Raw genomic sequence first — 18,898 nt, forward strand, 5'->3', positions numbered from 1 at the left:
GTTGCGGGTTCCAATCTAGTGTGTTCCCATTTTGAACATTTTTTTGAAATAAAAGAGCAAAACGACGTTGTTCGGAGTACACGATACCACATCATTAGACATGTGGCGTCTGAGTCAGCATCCGTCTATGTGGACTTCGGAATTTAGCTCAATTTTAAAAGTACATGTATGAATTTTGAATTTTATTAGAGTACGTGTTTAAATTGGCACTACTAGTTTGTACAGGTAAAAATTCGCATTTTTCAAAAGTATAAAATCATTTTGGTTTCCCACCAGAAGTAAAACCATCTTTTTATATCATTGCTTACGCCTAAGCAAACTCCTTATGGAGAGAGAGTATCCAAACGTTCAAAAATTAAAGCTGCTTAATGGAATTTTCTGATAAAAAAAAAAAAAATTCAAATTAATCTAAAAGTTAGTTAGTTAATAATTGTAACCGTTTCTGATTCTCTCTTTCAACTATATATATAAGCCTCCTCATGCATCTCATCAGATCTCTTACTAATCTTTAACTTTCAAGAAGAAAAAGAAACAAAGAAATGACTAGTGAAAGATCTGAGAAGCTCCATAACTTGACTCTAGCGATTATGATGCTGGCCATGGGATACGACCAGGTGGCGTTTTCGATGGGCACTAAAGCGACATGGTTCCAACCCCATTACTTCGGCCTCTGCTCTGTCGCTTACGTTCTCTTCGTGATCGTCGCTGAATTCGAGGACGACGTGGTGGTCAAACGTTTCGCCGATTGGATCAGCCACATGCTTGGATTATCTGCTCTAGCATGCCTCGTAGCAATTGTGTCCGTGGAGTTCGCAATCGGATTGGCTTCTTCTACCGCTCTCGTTAGTTTCTGGTATCTCGTGAAATACCTTAAGAGCCACGAAACCCTAAACCCTTCATCCCTAGATTCAAGCTGCAGCTCAGAGAAGTTAAATCTTGTCATCTTGGCGGCTATTGGAGGAGCCATGGTGTTTGTCCAGATTGGATTAGCCATGGGATCACTTGAGAAAACTAGTCTTTCCCCGGTTTACTTTGGAGTCTCGTCTGTTTCGTATGTGTTCTTCCGAGTCACTGAAGTGCTGGAAGAGAACGTCACCATCAAATCAGTCTCTGGTCATATGAGCCGTTCTGCAGGAATACTCAGTCTGGTTTGCTTCGTGGGACTGGTTTCTAAAGAATTTGCCTTAGGTATCTTCGTCTCTACGTTATTGTTAGTCTCTCGGTACATTTGCAAGATTTGGTGCGCTAATCCAACTGCTCAAGATTTGGCCGCGGAAGTTCAGTCTCTACGTTATTGTTAGTCTCTCGGTACATCTGACGATCTCCCTTAATCCGCCGGCGCTGAAATTGTATAAACCAGAGTCCAAGATTCCGATGTAAATACCTTCTTCCGGTCATATTAGCATAAACCCATTTTTGTGATACAAACTCCTTATTGTATTATAGTGAACACGAAAGCCTAAAGAGAACACATAACAAACAAACAATGATGGTTTTATTAATTTGCATCTCAACCCTTTTGTTTTAACTTTACTGATCCGACTACGATTCAAACCGATTCTAAAGACTGCAAGCAAGTCTAGTGGTTTCAGTTGTTTGGCCAGATTGCGATCTCAGAGTAACCATCTTCAGTAGCACAAGCCCTGAACATACCGGTAGTGTTAAACGGCATTGTGACTTCACCATTGGCAGAGACAGCAACAAGTCCACAGCTTCCTCTAGGAACGGATTGGTCAACAACATAAGCCGCTGCCTCGGTCAAAGACAAGCCTTTATACTCCATGAGTGCAGCCACGTCTCTAGCCACGGTTCCACGGATGATCTCTTCTCCTTTACCTGTAGCTGAGACGGCACAAAGGTGGTTGGCGTAAGTTCCTGCGCCAATGACTGGCGTATCCCCAATTCTGCCAACCATCTTGTTGACATAACCGCCAGTTGACGTAGCCGAAGCTAGATTCCCGGCACTGTCTACGGCTACACATCCGACTGTTCCGATTTGGCTGTCGCCACAATTTTCAAGTTCTTTCGGAGGAGTAGGGGCTGTGTAATCCAACTGTTTTGAAGGAATTTAAAGTTTTGTTTAGTATCTCACACGAAAAGGTAATTACATGAACACAAGCCTTAACTCAAGAACATGGTTTGTAAGAGAATAAACATAGTAACCTGGACTCGATTGAATTCTTTGGCCTGCTTGAGCCTTGCAATGTTTTCAGGAGTTATGAAATGGCTAGAATCGACCGTCTCAACACCCTAGAAAACCAAAACTCAACAGAGAAAGCTTTACAATGGACTAGAGTTTAGCTATTAGAAAAAGTCAAATAGCTATATGTACACTGACTGACATGTGCTCTAGCGAAAGCTTCAGCAGCATCGAATGCAAGATAAATATGAGGAGTTTTCTCCACGACGAGGCGAGCTAAAGAGATGGGATTAACGACAGTGGTAAGGCCAGAGACAGCTCCACATCTTTTGGTTTTACCTTCCATTATGGAAGCTTCCATTTCAACAGTGCCTTGAGTAGTTAAGACAGAACCTTTACCCGCATTGAAGTCCGGGTGGTTTTCAAGTTCACGAACCTTATCATTGCCAGAGTAAATTAACCAAGAGAAGTGTATAAGACTCACTAGTCATGATCACTAGAGATACAGTATTTTAGAAAATCTAAAATTCTAATTTCGTCTCCGAATTCTCAGTTTCCTCATACACTATAGTCAAAATTATCAAACACATGGATCCGACCAGCTGCCATATGCCAAAAATAAGAATAGATATATATCGAGAGAAAGAGAGGCGTACGACGAGTTCGGCGACGTCTAAGGGAGGCTTGCCGGATTTAAGGGCGGAGACGCCAAGATCGAGGCAGTGACGGAGGGCGGTCTCACGAGGGATACGTCGCTCGTCGGGGAGATCGATCGGGATGTCTCCAGCGCCGCCGTGTAGAGCTATCGCCCACCCCACCATCGTTCGCCGGATAACTTAAAAAACACGTCGGCTCACTTTCCCAAAACAACTTGCTTTAACTCTTAAGGCCTTTTTTTAGTTCACAAAGGGTCCGGTCCACTCACTACTACCCACTAGACTCTTTATGTTTAGTTTGTAAAATGAATTCATTATAATAATACTGTGGGAACATTATTTATTAATAAGTAAATTACACTGAATTGTATTATGAACAAACCAAAAAAAATTAAAGAATGACGCAAGTTTTTTGTTCTCGTGTTGTTGTTAAACTAGTCACTAAATCTTCTGCAATTAGCAGTTTGCCTATCAAATCTATTTAAATGATTTTTTTCTTTTTAATTAGCTACTGTAAAGTGTAAACTCCGATCCGGTCCGGCCACATGACTCTCATGATGATTCATCTTGGAAATATGATTTCTCCGACTCCAAGACTCCCTATACGCAATATTATTAGATAAGAACAAGGATCAGGCTTTGTGTTCATAAGTTTTGGTAATGTATATATATATATATAGGAAAAAGTGAGAAAGAAACAAAATAGTTATTGTTTTGTTTTGTTACCTGTATGATCATGATGGCTGCTTCCTTATGTATGAGCTCATTGTACCCTTGGCAACCATAATTCTGAACGCAACTCGGGCAACCAGTTTCAGCTGAGCAGCGGCAAGACTCTAAGAGATCAAGAGCCGCTTCTAGAAGCTCAGTGAACATTGGACGGATCTGCAGAGCAGAAATGTTCAAGAGTTACTTATCATCCAAATTCAACAAATAAATCTTTTGAGATTTTTTGCTTTCACAATTTACCTTGGCGGAGATGCCAGTTCCTCCACGATGACGATCATATAGTAAGATTCTTGATGGGAAATAGCGTTGCTCTTGCGGATTTGGACATTCTGGAGCCAAGTCTGAATAGCTGCAACGCACAAATAGTGGAACAACGTGGAGAAGAGCGTGACAAGCGGCATGTAAACCAGCACGGAATGACAACTTATTCCCCTCCACTTCTGATTTTACTGACTCAGGGACTTGAATCCAAAAAGCCTATTTATTATCCATAAATCAGATTTAAAAATCACAATGCAAAGAGTAAGAGTATGTGTGTGTGAGGCTGCAGGTTGAAGACAAACCTGTGATTGGTAAGAGTAACTTGGGAGTGAAAGCTCAACATCATCAATTACTTCATCGTTTTTTCTTCGGATACGAAGAAATCCAAACCACTTTGTTGTCACTCTACATGCATTGCTTTGTGCTGTTGTCCTATTAAGTTGGTTCTTAAGAGCCTTTAATACGTAAGCCTGAAACATAAACTTAGCAATGAATTTATACTTACAGTTTTACCACCAGTTACATGGATATCAGTGTAATCCCGAGTCCTGGTATAGTAGTCAACGTCTGCTAATTCACACAAAGCTATCTTTTCTTTTGTATCCAGACTCGTGACCAGATAGGTCCCTCCTTGGTTCATATAAACAGCTCCTTCATATACCTGGAAAAAGGCTTTGCTTTCCTCGATTTCATCGAGAAGATCTTCACTTTTTTTTTCCATGACTCTGTATCTTACCGTCTCTATGGCCCGGATAGAGACTTTCTTAGTAGGCTTTTTCTGAGAAAATGTTAACCAGAAAAGTAGCAATGAAACTAGGTTTTGGGTTGTATTTTTCAAAGTAACTGCTCGGATATTTACCTCTCGACCAATATAGGTCCATATTCTAGAAGCAGAATCACGGGATGGATCAAAACTCAAGTATCCTTTGTTCCTGAGTGACCCAAGAGCGTCGCTTATGCCAGCACCAAAGTGTTGTTCATCATACTGCAAGCTCAACGGATGCTCAAGAGCAGCACAAGCCAAATGCTGCACAAGGACCTACAAGAAGAAAAGTATCAAAGCAAGTCAGTATAATCTCAGCTAGAGTTAGTTGGCACAAGAATCCAAACAGTATACTACTAACCTGCTCGTTTTGAGAATCAATAACGCAGCACTCAATTGGGCTACGAAAGAGTTTGTTCGGGAGCTTCATGAAGTATTGATCAAGCGGACCAGCAAAGGCAACATATACGGCAAGAGAAGGCCGTTGTCGTCTTCCAGATCGCCCGGCTTGCTGCCAAAGACTGAAACTCAAAAGTTATCAGTTGCACATTATGGAATTAAGTTCTAAAAGAGAAAATAAAAAGAACCAATCAAACTGATTTACCTGGCAATACTGCCGGGAAAACCTAAATGAAGAGTTACATCGATGTGACCAACATCAATCCCCAACTCAAGTGCGTTTGTTGCAGCAATACCACAAAGCTTTCCACCAAATAAATCGCTCTCTATTTTCCTCCGATCCTGCAAAATATTGAAAATATTGATCTGGTAAACGCAATTCATCTACAAACAACACCAAAGTTCAGACACATAAAAATAGAAAATGTACCTCAGCAATGTAGCCACCACGATATGAGGATATGGCTTCAACCAAATGAGGGGCAGTCTTTTTTAGAATTTCACGTCTGCGGCATATTTAACGGATGTCAAACTCCATCAATCAAATACTCTAGTGTGATTTGTTTTACTACCAGCGGTAAACAAGAGGACTTACGTCAAACATAAAACAAGTTCACAGAGTTTGCGAGATGGACAAAAAGCAATGCAACGTAGGCCATGTTGAACCATCTCTGCGAAGAGGTGTGAAACTTCAGAAGCTGGGCTGTAAAGAAATGAAATGATATCTAATGTTAGCTATAGATGACAATACATTTTGATTTCTTGTTAGCAAGGCCAATGACTCAAAAATTACCTTGATGGTGTATCGGCAGCAGTTCCATATGGTTTACCTGCAGCAGCTTCACTACTGCTCACGAATTTCGAACTTTCTTCAGGTTTCTGTGATACAATAGATTAAGGAAACATTGAGTAAATAAAGTTTTAGAATTGGTTACAAAAAAAAAAAATCAAGGAAACTGAATTATACACTTGTTGGAAGAACTGATGGATTCCACAGGACAAAAAGCTTTTCAGAGGAAGGACTTCCATCATTTTCTATCAGCTCGAGCTCAGATAGGTTTGCAAGCTCCTACACCAATAGCAAATCACGTTTTGATCCAGTATGATAGATTTGGAGAGGCGAATATTTTATACAGATGATTGGTAATGTAGGCCTACCATGCAATGTTGTCGAGGATTAGCAGAAGTTGCAGTGCAAAATATGAAAGAAGGATTGACACCATAAACTGAAAAGTAAGATATGTTTGATCAATTCAAAGTCTAAATGGACGAAATTCGTAATGAAGGCTATATTGGTTTAACCATGGGATCAGTATTGCACCATGAGAGCACAGGCGGCGAAGTCTTCTCAATATAAGGGTTGTGTGGCAGCCAAATGGTCCCTTGTAAGTATGGGCTTCATCGATCACAACATACCTGAAATAATCAACTTAGAACTTAAATCATTAACGATATATTGGCTTGTTCCTCTCTAAACCAGTTCATGTCTTGCAATGCTTCCATTGAAATTAGTCAAACTTAAAATGAGAGGACATATATAGGAAGATGTGTTACCTAAGGTTAGATAAAATCCGTCTAAATTGTCCATGGAGAGGCATAATTGACATATGTAACATATCGGGATTTGTGATCAGCTACATGCATAAATTCCAATAATGTTAGACTTGTTAGTTAGAGAACTATGTCTTCGGAATTCAGATGAAACTGAGTGAATGAATCACTAATCTATTGGGGAAAAAATGACAATAAGACATTACCAGTCTAGCATTACTCCTCAGCCTTGTTCTATCCTTATAAGGAGTGTCACCATCGTACACTCCCATGTTTATGCTTTCTTCGTATCCTTTTATCAAATCAGACAATGCTCTTAATTGATCCTGAGCTAAGGCCTAATCAAACAAACAGAGAGTCCCTTTCTATTATAGCAGTTTTAAGATCTCTTAAGCATACAAAAACTCAAAAGAAAAGAGACAAGATGAGTAACCTTGGTCGGAAATAAGTACAAGGCACAAGAATCTGTATCTTTGCACAATTCCTCAAAGACTGGCACATTATAGCAAAGAGATTTTCCACTGGAAGTCATAGTTGCAACCACAACATTCTTCCCAGACAAGGCTGCTGAAATTGCTTCAGCCTGATGGCTGTAAAATTTATTGAGTCCAATTCGTTTCAAGGCAGACTTGGTGGTTTCTGAGAGCTCATCTAACATTTCGACGCAGGCAGCTTTTCTAGCATTGATAACTTCAACATGTACAACCTGTCCTTTAGATCCAATACCATTCCTGAGATGTTCGACCATCTCCGATGGTTGCAGTGAATTTGTGTCATGACACAAAGACTGGGGTTTACGAGAACCAGAGAAAGAAGTGGCTTTCCCAGCCTCTTTAGCTTTGTTTCCACCAAAATCTCTACCTTCGCTGGCAAATTTAAGCATGTCCTCCAAGGAAATAGCTATTCCACACTCACCTCTATTCTTTACCAACACTGATTTGATTGACTCCCACAATTCAGACTTAAAGGAAGTCTCCCGTTTTTTCATGGCACTAAAGACCTTTGCAAGTGGAGTTTTCTTACGACCTGGTTTTATATCTGTCTCCGGATAATCAGCTATAACTATAGCATTCTCATGGTTCACAGCTTCAAAGTCATCAGTGATAACCTTTACAACCTACAACAACCATTGCGAACAACCATTATGGTTACATACAAAACATTTAGTCACAAAATAAGTAAGTATACTTGAAAAAAAAAGATATAGAACAATCACCTTGGGGCATATAACTGAGAGATTCTTAACATCTTGTATACCAACACGAACTCCAGACATTGCTAACCGGAAAAGAGATTCCTTCAAGCGGTTTATATACAACTTCTCTCCCATTGATTGAATAAGAGACGAAAAAAGATTCAGAAACGCGAATGTCTCCATAGACAACTTCATCCAATCTGGACAAGAACACAAAGAGCTAGTTCTTGTATCCCATGACATCAAGCATTTTGTAGAACTTGGAGATGTCAAGCAATTCCTAGACTTCAAAACCCCAGCAAGCTTCTCTGTGTTCTGACCCTTAAATGCATCATTACAATCAGACTCCAAAACACCATCAAAGAACCCATATGGACACGCTTCTTGATCCCGTTTTCGTTTCTCCCCAACACAATGGTTCTCAGCTGCTTTACCGTTTTCATCTTTCAAGGTTGAATATTTTGGAATCCTCACAGAAGAACTCAATGAGGGTTTTGATAAATCGGGTTTTGGATTCTGTGGATGTTCCTTCTTAACATACGGAACCAAACTCACGAACTCACCGTCATTGTTAACAACAGCAGCAACTCTACTCTTCAAACTCAATTTATTTTTCTACAAAAGATAAAAATTCTAAATTGTAAACGATTCAAAAGAGCATGGATATTTCCCAAGAAGGGTTTGATAAGGGAAGAAACAAAAAAACGAAACTTGTAATCATAAGCATTACCTTGAAATACAGATGGAAATTGGGAAAAAAAGAAGCGGGAGGGAAAGAGGATTTTAGGGCAATCTTAAGGTCATGGATTGTCCCGTCGGAGGAAACGTGAACGGTCGTCGATTCGCCGGTAATGCTTCGGACAGAGATCGCAACAGTGTCTCCGCCGCTGCTTCGTCTCTCGCTCGCCATTACCGAACTTTTACTCTTTTTTTCCTTCCATTAACAAAGAAAGAAGTTTTTATTTGTGAGACTTTGTTGGGCTTTCAAACCGACATCGTATTGATGGGCTATGGCGCGGGATTTTTTGACACAGGTTAGTGGATTCCGCACGTGCGAACTATTTTTATAATACGATCTGAAATTCGGATATATTATTATATGTTCGACGGAGACATCATCATCATACATGCTCATAATTTGAAGAAACAAAAACTCGAGTTGCGTTCATTGATTTAGGGGAAACCATAACTTTGTGTTTCTTCTCCAATTTTTTTCATGGTACAAATCTAAATACACCTAAAAACACAACCAAGGAGTGACAAATCCTATAAAAAGGTACCTCAAGATGATTAATATGTAAAGGCTAGTGATTGCAGGTATGCTCGTGCTTTAGCAGCTATAGCCAGAGATTCTTCATCTTCTCGTTCCTTTGCGGTAGTCACAGCTGCAATATAAGCTAATCTTGCTTCTTCCATTTTCCTCAGTTCAGTTTCATCTACATCGTCCTGTTGTTAATGCATTTTGCAGCTTTAGATATTACTCCGGGTAAAAAGATAAAAAAAAAAAAAGAGAGATGATCGTAGTGTGGTTTATGACTTACAAGATATGGAAGATGATCAAATTCATATGGTCTTGCATCATAATCCCTGCCGGTTATCTTGGAATCGGGTTTCGCCAGAGTTTCGAATACCCGAGTGAACGTAGAGATTTCTCCTTCAAGAGTATTTAGCTGTTCTTGAAGCTTGATTGCCTTCGTCCCTGATGTCTTTGCTTCCCATTGAGTCTTCTCAAGGTCAGCTTGCTTGTCTGCAAGTTTGATCTAGTGGAAACAGCGAAAGGAAGCTATCAACAAGTGAGGTAAGTGCAGAAGCAAACTGAGTATTCTCCATTTTGTTTAAAACCAAGTAAACACAAAGGAAAAATCTAAAGACAGATAATTGAAAAAGGCTACCTTTGTGTCCGATAATTGTAACTGCATAGACTTCATCAACATGTCCTTCTCAGCAACCAATCGCTTTGTTGCTTCAAGCTTTTCTTGGATATCGTTTACCTGGTTCTTTGACATTTCCATTGACTTTAAAACCTCTTCTTTCTCCGATAATTTTGTCTCCAAGTCATTCACTTGCTCTCTTAGTCTAGTAAGTTCTTCCTTTTCTGCACCAGCCAAAGCCTTTGTGTTTTCACCATCTTCCAAAGAATTGTTCATAGCAGCATCACTATTGCCCTCAGGGTCTCTCTTCTTTTTTCCTGGGACTGTTTGAGAACCATTTCTTCCCTTTAGATCAGATACATGCAAATACAAGTGAATAAGTTATACAGCCGAGCATTGGAAAAACATTGAGTAAACATTTGGCAAGGAAAATGAAAACCCAAAACCACCCAAAGAAGTTTATTTAACCAAGTTTGAAAACACCAGTGCTCCAAAAAACAGAGATCCATCATTACAAGAATGTACATCTCATAATAATAACTAAAAACACCTATAACCCCTTATGGATACACAAATTATGAGTTAAGTCATTATCCAAGCTGATATCAGCTCATACCCCAAAAGGAAAAGATAACAAATTCAAATCATTAATTTGAGTACCCTACCAGTGTTAACCCAACCAAGTCGAAACCAAACACTACAAGCCTTAAATATAACCTATGCAACAGTGTATGGATAAAATGCCATAAAGAGATGTGATAAAGAGATCAAACAAGACAAGAAGATTGACATCTTACCCTTCTGGACAAGGAATCTTTAGAAGGCATCTTAGTGTAGATCATGGAACCACGCCGCTTAAACGAACTCCTTTCTTTATGTTCCTAATATAGCGTTCAAATGAGAAGAAGAAGCTCATTAAAAAGATTCAACCTAAAACATTGAAATCTACAATTTACTCAGAAATTTCAGATTTTTATGCTCAAATACATATCAATTTCTCTCACATTTACACATATCGATATTTTCCTCAACATGAATCCGTCAAAATTGCTGCAAATTTCTCAAAATTAAGAAACCAAATCCGTTGAAAACACTGACATAATTTCGAAATCCCCCAAATGAATCTATCACCAAATCTGCAATCCCCTCAAACCCCAAAGATATTGAGCTATGATAACTCGTAAAAAGCGGCCCAAGAGAGTTAGAAAAAAAATTACCATGTAATGCTCGATAAGGGGAACCATCTCAACGAGATCTTTTAAGAGACGACGATCTAGATTCTCGTTGCCGGAGTTCGTACCGGCGACAGATTGGTGAGGAGACAGTCGGAGATCGTCGTCGCCGGCAAGCCACGAGCTATCATCCCCAAATCCAGAATCGCTTTGCAAATCCACGAAATGCTGCTGCTGCTCATACATCTTCTTCACCTTCCTCCGTATAATAGATCTGCTTCAGTGATTTAGGATTAGTCCTCAACAACCCCCAGAGGTCTGACCAGGGAGAGACAGATAGACCAAAAAAAAAAAAAAAAAAAAAAAGAAGACTTGGATTTTTATTCAAAACAACTTCATTCTTCGAGTCTGAGCTTTTTTGGATCTCAAGTCTTTTTTTTTTTTTTTTTCTCCAACGTTCATCTGAAACAACCAACTTAATTTACTAATTTACCCTCATCTTCTTTCACAATTCTCTGGACTTACCCCATGACTTTTTGAATTCTTTTCTTTTATTTTTATTTTTTTCTGATCAAATTTGAATTCTTTCCTTAATTTTAAGGTTCCCTTGATTTTAACTTTTAACATTATTATGCTTTGTTTAAGGTTCCCTTAATTTTAACTTTTAACATTATTATGCTTTGTTTAAGTTTGGAAATTGGCAATTAAGAATCATGTAATAGAGATTTCATTTTTATTTTTCAATCACCAAATAGTAAATAAGAATCATAATGTACTTACTGTATTTATATATTTTTGGCAAAACATACTTATTTACTTATTGGATGTGGGAAATTCTGATCGAAAACGAAATATAGGCGCCATAGTTGTAAATCTCAATAATACAAGGTCCTAAAACGCGCTCAAGGTAAGGAGGTCGTTTCAATTTAACATTGGTAAAACCGTAAAAGTAAAACAAAACAAAACCAAAAACAAAAAAATGTTACTTTTGCTACAAGGTCCTACATTGCCCATATATAAATATATACGTATTCCAACCATAACTGTAAAAACCCTAATTCGAGAGAGATACTGATAAAGAGGTCATGGAGAATAACCGTTTTAGAAATTACGAGGAGGGAGATGCTACGGCAAGAGTAGAAGATAGACCTCCTCCCTTCCCTTCGACGATAACTCGTAGTAAGGGGAAAGACATAGTCGGATCCTCTTCTTCCTCCACACCATGGCTCGGCCTCCTTCCAACGAGGCTACCATTGCCAGCCTTGGCTTTGATACGGATGATGAGATTCGCCCTTTTCGTCCGTCACACTTTTACAATTTCAGATCCCTTGATGAGGAGATAAGGCAGTCAGTTGCAGCAACCAGTTCAGAAGACATAGTCGGATCCTCTTCTTCCTCCACCGTGGCTCGGCTTCCTTTCAACCGTGCTAAAGGTATCGTTAGCAGCTTTGGCTTTGATGCTGAGGAGGAGAATCCCTCTTTTAAGCCTCCTTCCAACCATTGTATCGTTAGCAGATTTGGCATTGATACGGATGATGAGGAGAATGGCCCTTTTAAGCCTCCTATCGTTCCCAGCCTTGGCTTTGATCATACGGATGATGAAGAGAATCGCCCTTTTAAGCCTCCTTCCAACCAGGCTATCATTGCCATTGCCAGCCGCCTTGGCTTTGTTGAGGATGAGGAGAAGCTCCCTTTTAAGCCCTACCACTCTCATTCACACTTTTACATGGATCGCACAGCCCTTTTTGAGGAGATAAGGCAGACTTATGGATGCTGATGAGGAGGATGTTGCTAGTAAGATGATGATGATTTATGGAAACACTTTGCCCTCGGTAATTGAGAGTGTTTCTCTCTTGCTCCCACAATTCACCATTCACTCATCTCTTGGTTTTGTGTATTGCTTTGCTTTCTCTAGTTTCTGTATTTTTAGTTGAGGGTTTTCTAACTGGGCAATTCGGCTGATTTGGGGCTGTTATGGGTTTGAGGCTGTGAGAGGAAGATGGTGGATAGTGTTTTCTTTTCTTCTACTGCTTTTTTATCATGCACAATTATTGATATAGATTTTGCCCTGCCTAACCATATTGACATGCCTAATTGATATGTGGCCTCCTTATATGCTGCTTGTGTTCTCAGCTCTCTCCCTCTCCCACTGCTTTTGTGTTTAGTCTACCAACTCTATTTTCTTCATGCAGTGTAACTCTAGCATATCGATATTGCCTATAACTTCTTGTATAATTTGCAGTTATAGCTCCTTAAAGTTAGTTGGTGTATACGATAACAGTGCTATTTTCAGTGATGAGATATCTATACCATTACAATAAGCTATAGTAACAAACAAACCAAACAAACAAAAAATAGTATTGCATACAAGTAATAAAAATGTGAGAAGATAATATATAGAGGGTAACAAATGATTTCGCATAACAGAGGAAGCTTCTCGAAAACATTGGAAGCCTTCCCCTTAATAATGATATATTCCTCAAAAGAAAGATAAAAAAACCTCAAAAGAATATTTGAGATTATGTTCTAAAATGCGGTTAGCACAACCGGGTCGCACTAGTCTTCTTCTTAGGTCTCAAAAGATTATGGACCCACGAGATAAAAAACATGATTTTCGAATGTACAAAAGAAACAATCAAGATATAGCTAAAATAATAAACTATCATCCCTTTTTGAGATAAATATATATATATATATATATATATATATATATTAGAAAAAAATAAAACAGAGGAATCAACTTTGGTGTTTTTACCGGATGTGTGTGTTTGGTTTTTTGTTTATAGAACTTCTATGGTCCCGTCTTGAGCCGTTTTGGTTTCCGAGTTTGCTTGACATCCTCGTTTCTGGTTCGAGAAACTGGTCCTCGAGCTTCATGATCCTATCAGTAGTAAATAAAAAGCACAAACTATCATGATCCAACCCAAAACAGAATGTGTTTGAAATTGAATGAAACGTAAAGAAAAATAAAGAAACCTTGAATGAAGACGCAGATTGTTTAGCGAGCTCGATTTCAACGGAGATGCTTGCTTTCGTCAAGTCTACCCCTGAATTCTCCAATGCTTCTCTCAGTGTTTTCACTAATCTGCTCCACATAAATGTTATCAAAAAACAGAGAGGTAAAAATACCTTTTTGTTTTAACTGTTACAAGATCAAAGAAGAGGTCTTTAGTTTACCCTTGTGAGTAAACACTTGAAATACTGATGTTACCCTCAAGAATTTCCTCATCTTCTACTTCTTCTTCTTCTTTCAATGGCTGAGTTTGACTCCGAGAACTCGGGGTTGGCTCTACGGCTTCTGATGACGCGACTCTTGTGTGGAACTGAGGTACAGGATTACCCGCAATCACAGGAGAGAAAAAATTGTTGCTTTGAATCGACAGTGGAAAGGTCGTTGCGGATGTTGGATGATCGATAGCAACGCCTTGAGCTGTTGCAAGTACCGGAACCGGAATGTTGTTCTTCTCTTCTTCCAGTTTTGGAGCAAAAGCAACGGTTCCTTCAGGTACCAGCTGTTGAATGTTTCTCTGCTGTAATGTAAATGGTTCAAACAGATTAACATTACATGGATTGTTTGTTTTCAGTTTCCAACCCCGTAGAAAGAGAATGAGGTATGGTTGGAAAATTTGAGACTGTGTTTACCCAATTCAATAGCTTTGCAGGTTCGTGATTCCATCCTTGGTAAGAGGTTTCGTACTTGTCTGCTTTCTCCTGTAAGAACTGAATATACTCGATAACCTGCATAAAGTTTCAAAAGAATATATTTTAGAGATTATAAAAATGAGGAGACAGAATCTTCTGTTACATAAATTTTGGCGGAAAATCATAGTTATACCTCTAGTAAGAAGGAGGCCTTGTCCCGCTTTTGGTCACTGTTAGGTATTAGTTGTCTCAACATTTGAAATCTGCAATAGGGATCCATTAACAATGTTTGATTAGTCTTGCCTCTCTGCTGAAAAACTCTATAACCAACTCCGCTTTTGCTACACATATCATATCTATGAGTACAACATATTCAAGACTTACCTATCATTGATCTTACTCCTTCTTCGTTGCTCTGTAGCAGAATGTTTAGACCTAGGTGTGCTCAGCTTTTGATCGTTACCAGAGCCTCTCACATCTGCTTTTACCCTCAAATCCACTGTAAAAGACGAATCAATCAGATCTTTAAGCTGTAACGGTTAAGAAAACGTAAAGCTGACTTTTGGAAATTACAAACCTCTGTGGCTTTGGCTAGTCGAAGAGCTTTCTTTCTTCATAAGAAAATCGTCTTCATCATCTAGATCATCTTCTTGTGAACTTCCTTTTGCTGACCTTATCATGTCCATGAAGCTCTGGCTCTTAAGCCCAGATCCTCTGCAACCAAAGTAAAACCTTAGTCGATCTTCCTTTTAAGACCATAGACCGAGTGATAGAGGAAAGAGAAGAGTTGAGACTTACTGAGAGGAAGAGCGAGAACTGAAACCGCTCATATGGTTATTTGTTAAAGACTGGGACCGTCGTTCCACCACTGGCCATTGTCCCACAGTAGCTGCAACATCAGCTATACATTAAGAAAAGAAAAAAAAAAACTAATATCATCATTTCATGTGGTTTTCAAAACACGTGTAAATAACATCATGCTATGAATTTTCTAGTTACCTCTCATGTTTGCTCTCTCCCCAACATTATTCTCCTTCCTTGTCTGTCCCTTCTTCACAGAAGCAGATTCATCCCAGAGAGTGAATCCGCTAGCTGCAGCAGCGTAGGAGCTGCAGTTAGAGTTTGAATTCTCGTCCAGAATCCTGTTTCTTTCATTACCACCACCACTAGCTTGTGCAGCAGTAGTGAACATCATCGGTGGTGACGACTCCGGCTTAGGAACTCTCTGATGATGATGATGGAAATAAGGAATGGGGCTTATAGTGTAAGTCCCTATACCACCAGGAAGCACGTGCTGAAGAGGTGGTGGAGGTGCAGGTGGAGGTGGCTTCTCGGACGCAGTAGTGGGAGTGTTGATCCTACTAATCACTTCTTTACCACCAACACATTCTAACGGTTGAAGAAAATCATGGGTTTTCAAGTGACTACCTGCTCACATAATAAACGTTGAAAGAGATTTATTGAGAGAATGTATTCGAAGGCGAGCCATATATATATACGGGACATGTGTAACCCCATAAACGGTCCCCAAAATTCTGTGGGCTTAAAACAGAGTTGGGCCCATAAGGACCCCAAGAAATTAGCAATGATCCATGATTCGTCTTAAAGTCAGATCAGATGCACGCGCGCAGAAGCGGAAAAAACGTGACGCCTTTAAGAGAATCTAAATAATAATAATAATTTTTTTTTTTTTTTGGGTATAAGAAAAGGGTAAAACGGTAAAACTAAAATACCTTGAGAGGAAGGTGGTGGTGTAGGCTTTGGATCTGGGTGGACGGTTGAATGACTGCAGAGCGATAAAAAATCATGTGTTGGTTTTCTCCCTGTGGAAATTCTTCTTAATTATTTCAACATTAAAAAAAAAAAAAAACCCAAATAACAAAACAAAAAATAAATCTTGTAAAAACTAAACTCTCTGACACCATAACTGATAAAATAGTGTTACCTTCGGTTTTGAAGGGACGAGGTTGAGGAAGCTCCATGAACAGCAGCTTCGACAATTTTTGAATTTTTTTTTAAAAAAAAACAAAACAAAAGTTATAATTTGTGCGCGGGAATTATCAGAATTGTGCAGCTTTCTCGGATAATTCTTGGCAAAATCGAGGGAATTATGTATCTAGCAGCTCAGATCTGCGACTTGTATCAGATAATTCAATAGAGATGTTGTCTTCTCCGATGGTCAAAGAAGCGGAATTGAGCACAGAAGGCTCTGAATTATGCTTTTCCCCCGAGAAAACTACTCGAATTCTGGTCAAATTCCAGCTCGATTTAACCGAAATCGGCCTCCGGTGCAGCTTTCGCCGAGAATTGAACCGGAATTCGACCGGAAGAATCGTCGGAAACCACCAAATTCGTGGATTTGATAGATCTGTCCAACAGAATTGAATAACAAAAGACAAGAATAACCATAATTCAGTAAAGTTCATAGCTCAAACCAACTCAATTTCGCATAATTCAAGTCAACCCATGAGTATAACTGTATAAGTCAAAATCTAACCCTAAATTTAAACGAATGGGTTTAGATTTTAGAGCTACAAAGGCGTACCTTCTTCTACAACGAATCAAACCACAATTGTATGAAATCTTGGTTTGAATTCCGAGATTAAACTCTTCGATCTGATCGGGAAGAAACCAAAAAAAGATCAGCCTGAGAGCTTATCTCACTCTCTCTCTCTCTCTCTCTCTCTCTCTCTCTGTTTTGAGAGGAAAACGAGAAGGCGGAAATGTTTTATACAGTCATTATAACGCTCCCCGTTAAAAAAAAAAAACACTCCGTTGTTTAAACGACGTTAATCTAACGGAGTCACGTGGTGGATGTCTCTTGGTTAGTTGCTTTCTAGTGTAAGGTAACAGAGTGGGTTTATCCGTTTAGCGGCGCTCTTTTTTTTTTTTTTTTTTATAAAGGTAACAAAAATAATACACACACACGCACCAGATTTTACTTATTTATTTATTGCTTTCTTTGTTTCGTTTTTGGTTTAATCGATGTACAACACAACACAACACTACTACGCTTTTGTTTTGTTATCGTGTTCGACGATCCCCATTAATATTGTTCCTAGTTTTTAATACTAGTATTATATTGTTTCTAAGAATTACTGCGATAATCAATTATTGCTCGTATGTACTTTTACATTATTTAAATTATTTGAAGTTTTCTATATTATTCGTTAGTCTCGGAAAATTTTTTTATTGTAATTTATAGCTCTATAATCATAAAATCTTTTAACCGAAATCACATCGTCGACTCGAGGGATCATAATTTGCTAACATAACTTTTTACTCATTTGTTTTCCTGCTAAATAATACTATGTGACATTTATATTCATTGACTCTACCAATTAATGGTCATTTTTCAATATTCGTTGTCGGCAATTGAAACTCACATGCAGGCTATTAATTAAACTCTCTCTTTTTTCTTTTATAGGCATGCATACGAAAAAAAAATATGTTCATAATAGTATACTACAATCATGGCGATCTATCGAACATTAAATCTTCACGGATTCATAATTCAATACTCCAATTAATCAGCTTGTAGTTGTTGGTGACGTTTTTCTTTTTTTTATTTCCTATTTTCATTACTATAAGCTTTTGGCGTGTCAACGCACTCTTTTTTATTTTTTACTATATAAATTACGTACGTACGTCGACTAATATTCGTCGATGTAAATGCAACCATACGAAAATCAGTAAAGTAATTAAAAAAATGGGGAGCTATCTGATACTACTAGTGTTCAAGTCCTCGGATATTCTTGTATTTTCGCAAATTTAATACACCAAAACTTAAATGAAGCAAAAGAATAAAGTTGATGAAACCATGTGTTTCCTCATCATTTTCTACCTTTTTCTATAATCAAAAATGAAAACATAAGAATTGAATCCTTATAACAAATAAAAAATGTTTACTAATCTTGTGTCGCTGTTTAGAAAATCATGCGTATAGGATTGATAACATAAATTTCATACACACTTCAGCTGCTTCTGCACTTACTTCATCTATATCCTGATCATTTTAGACAAGTTCGATTTAAAACTCCGGAACAATTATAAGGCCTAGCTAGGTTGGCTAGAAATGGTTACCGGTTTACGAGCTGACTTATATCTAAACGTTGCAACGATACTTATTAATTTTGTAGTAAAAATTGTGCAATCAAATGATGGAATATAGGGGGACAAGTATGATTTTGTACGTGTATGCGTCTATGTGTTTGTGTGAGTGGGGATATATCATATATGTATGTAACATTAGGTGGAACAAAGACAGCGATTCTTTTGTACAATGCCATTAACAAATTGTCAAAAAACCATAATCAAGACTCTGATCATGTGAGCTAAACCCATATTATATTTAGTTGAATGCCACTTGTTACAACACTAATTAACTTATTCGAAATTAAGTAAACAAGATACAATACAATACACATATATTTTAAAAATTTAGCTAGCATTTACTTAACTTACATATGTCAGGGTAATTTGCCCAAAAAAAAAACATATGTCAGTGTATGGACGGATT

The 18,898-nt window shown here is 38.4% G+C and overlaps 5 protein-coding genes across 16 annotated transcripts; 1 reads left to right on the forward strand and 4 right to left on the reverse strand.

The window, feature by feature from the left end:
- The first annotated feature begins 394 nt into the window (after positions 1-394).
- LOC104737886 (uncharacterized) lies at positions 395-1,301 on the forward strand. Its single transcript, XM_010458138.3, has one exon. The coding sequence runs from the start codon at positions 540-542 to the stop codon at positions 1,299-1,301; it is 762 nt and encodes a 253-aa protein (XP_010456440.2). The 5' UTR covers positions 395-539.
- A 68-nt stretch (positions 1,302-1,369) lies between these two features.
- Positions 1,370-3,114, reverse strand: LOC104734830 (isoaspartyl peptidase/L-asparaginase 1). The gene is made up of 4 exons (XM_010454483.2): positions 2,797-3,114; positions 2,343-2,576; positions 2,164-2,250; positions 1,370-2,053 (listed from the first exon to the last, which is right to left on the reverse strand). The coding sequence occupies exons 1-4, from the start codon at positions 2,959-2,961 to the stop codon at positions 1,589-1,591; spliced, it is 951 nt and encodes a 316-aa protein (XP_010452785.1). The 5' UTR covers positions 2,962-3,114; the 3' UTR covers positions 1,370-1,588.
- Positions 3,089-8,622, reverse strand: LOC104737887 (uncharacterized). Of its 6 annotated transcripts, none has more exons than XR_015577832.1 (19): positions 8,425-8,622; positions 7,716-8,309; positions 6,933-7,616; positions 6,706-6,837; positions 6,503-6,582; positions 6,270-6,364; positions 6,107-6,174; positions 5,916-6,017; positions 5,742-5,827; positions 5,544-5,651; positions 5,379-5,454; positions 5,154-5,290; positions 4,911-5,070; positions 4,646-4,825; positions 4,292-4,564; positions 4,089-4,210; positions 3,766-4,002; positions 3,523-3,681; positions 3,089-3,396 (listed from the first exon to the last, which is right to left on the reverse strand). XR_015577832.1 is itself a non-coding variant. In XM_087481013.1 (19 exons), exons 1-19 carry the CDS (start codon positions 8,602-8,604, stop codon positions 3,349-3,351), a joined length of 3,567 nt encoding a protein of 1,188 aa, XP_087337139.1. In that variant the 5' UTR covers positions 8,605-8,622; the 3' UTR covers positions 3,089-3,348. The 6 variants fall into 6 exon arrangements, 2 of the variants coding, with proteins under 2 accessions (XP_087337139.1, XP_087337138.1); XR_015577831.1 differs by having other exon boundaries at positions 4,089-4,218; XM_087481013.1 differs by having other exon boundaries at positions 4,089-4,256.
- Positions 8,425-13,612, reverse strand: LOC104734828 (protein MICROTUBULE BINDING PROTEIN 2C). Of its 2 annotated transcripts, none has more exons than XM_087481017.1 (6): positions 10,783-10,983; positions 10,363-10,446; positions 9,587-9,910; positions 9,236-9,454; positions 8,975-9,140; positions 8,425-8,628 (listed from the first exon to the last, which is right to left on the reverse strand). In XM_087481017.1, the coding sequence occupies exons 1-5, from the start codon at positions 10,981-10,983 to the stop codon at positions 8,985-8,987; spliced, it is 984 nt and encodes a 327-aa protein (XP_087337143.1). In that variant the 3' UTR covers positions 8,425-8,628; positions 8,975-8,984. The 2 variants fall into 2 exon arrangements, with proteins under 2 accessions (XP_087337143.1, XP_087337142.1); XM_087481016.1 differs by lacking the exon at positions 8,425-8,628 and adding an exon at positions 13,493-13,612 and having other exon boundaries at positions 8,832-9,140; positions 10,783-11,011.
- Positions 13,024-17,210, reverse strand: LOC104734831 (transcription factor BIM1). Of its 6 annotated transcripts, none has more exons than XM_087481015.1 (12): positions 16,925-17,210; positions 16,325-16,747; positions 16,113-16,165; positions 15,379-15,807; positions 15,178-15,268; positions 14,957-15,093; positions 14,764-14,878; positions 14,573-14,642; positions 14,380-14,475; positions 13,915-14,267; positions 13,714-13,822; positions 13,024-13,618 (listed from the first exon to the last, which is right to left on the reverse strand). In XM_087481015.1, the coding sequence occupies exons 4-12, from the start codon at positions 15,572-15,574 to the stop codon at positions 13,529-13,531; spliced, it is 1,257 nt and encodes a 418-aa protein (XP_087337141.1). In that variant the 5' UTR covers positions 15,575-15,807; positions 16,113-16,165; positions 16,325-16,747; positions 16,925-17,210; the 3' UTR covers positions 13,024-13,528. The 6 variants fall into 6 exon arrangements, with proteins under 6 accessions (XP_087337141.1, XP_019090708.1, XP_087337140.1 ...); XM_019235163.2 differs by having other exon boundaries at positions 15,178-15,280; XM_087481014.1 differs by having other exon boundaries at positions 13,915-14,264; positions 16,113-16,202.
- Between the last annotated feature and the right edge of the window lie 1,688 nt (positions 17,211-18,898).

This window comes from Camelina sativa, chromosome 13 (assembly GCF_030686135.1).
Source record: "Camelina sativa cultivar CO46 ecotype springtype chromosome 13, ASM3068613v1".
Lineage (NCBI taxonomy): Eukaryota > Viridiplantae > Streptophyta > Magnoliopsida > Brassicales > Brassicaceae > Camelina > Camelina sativa.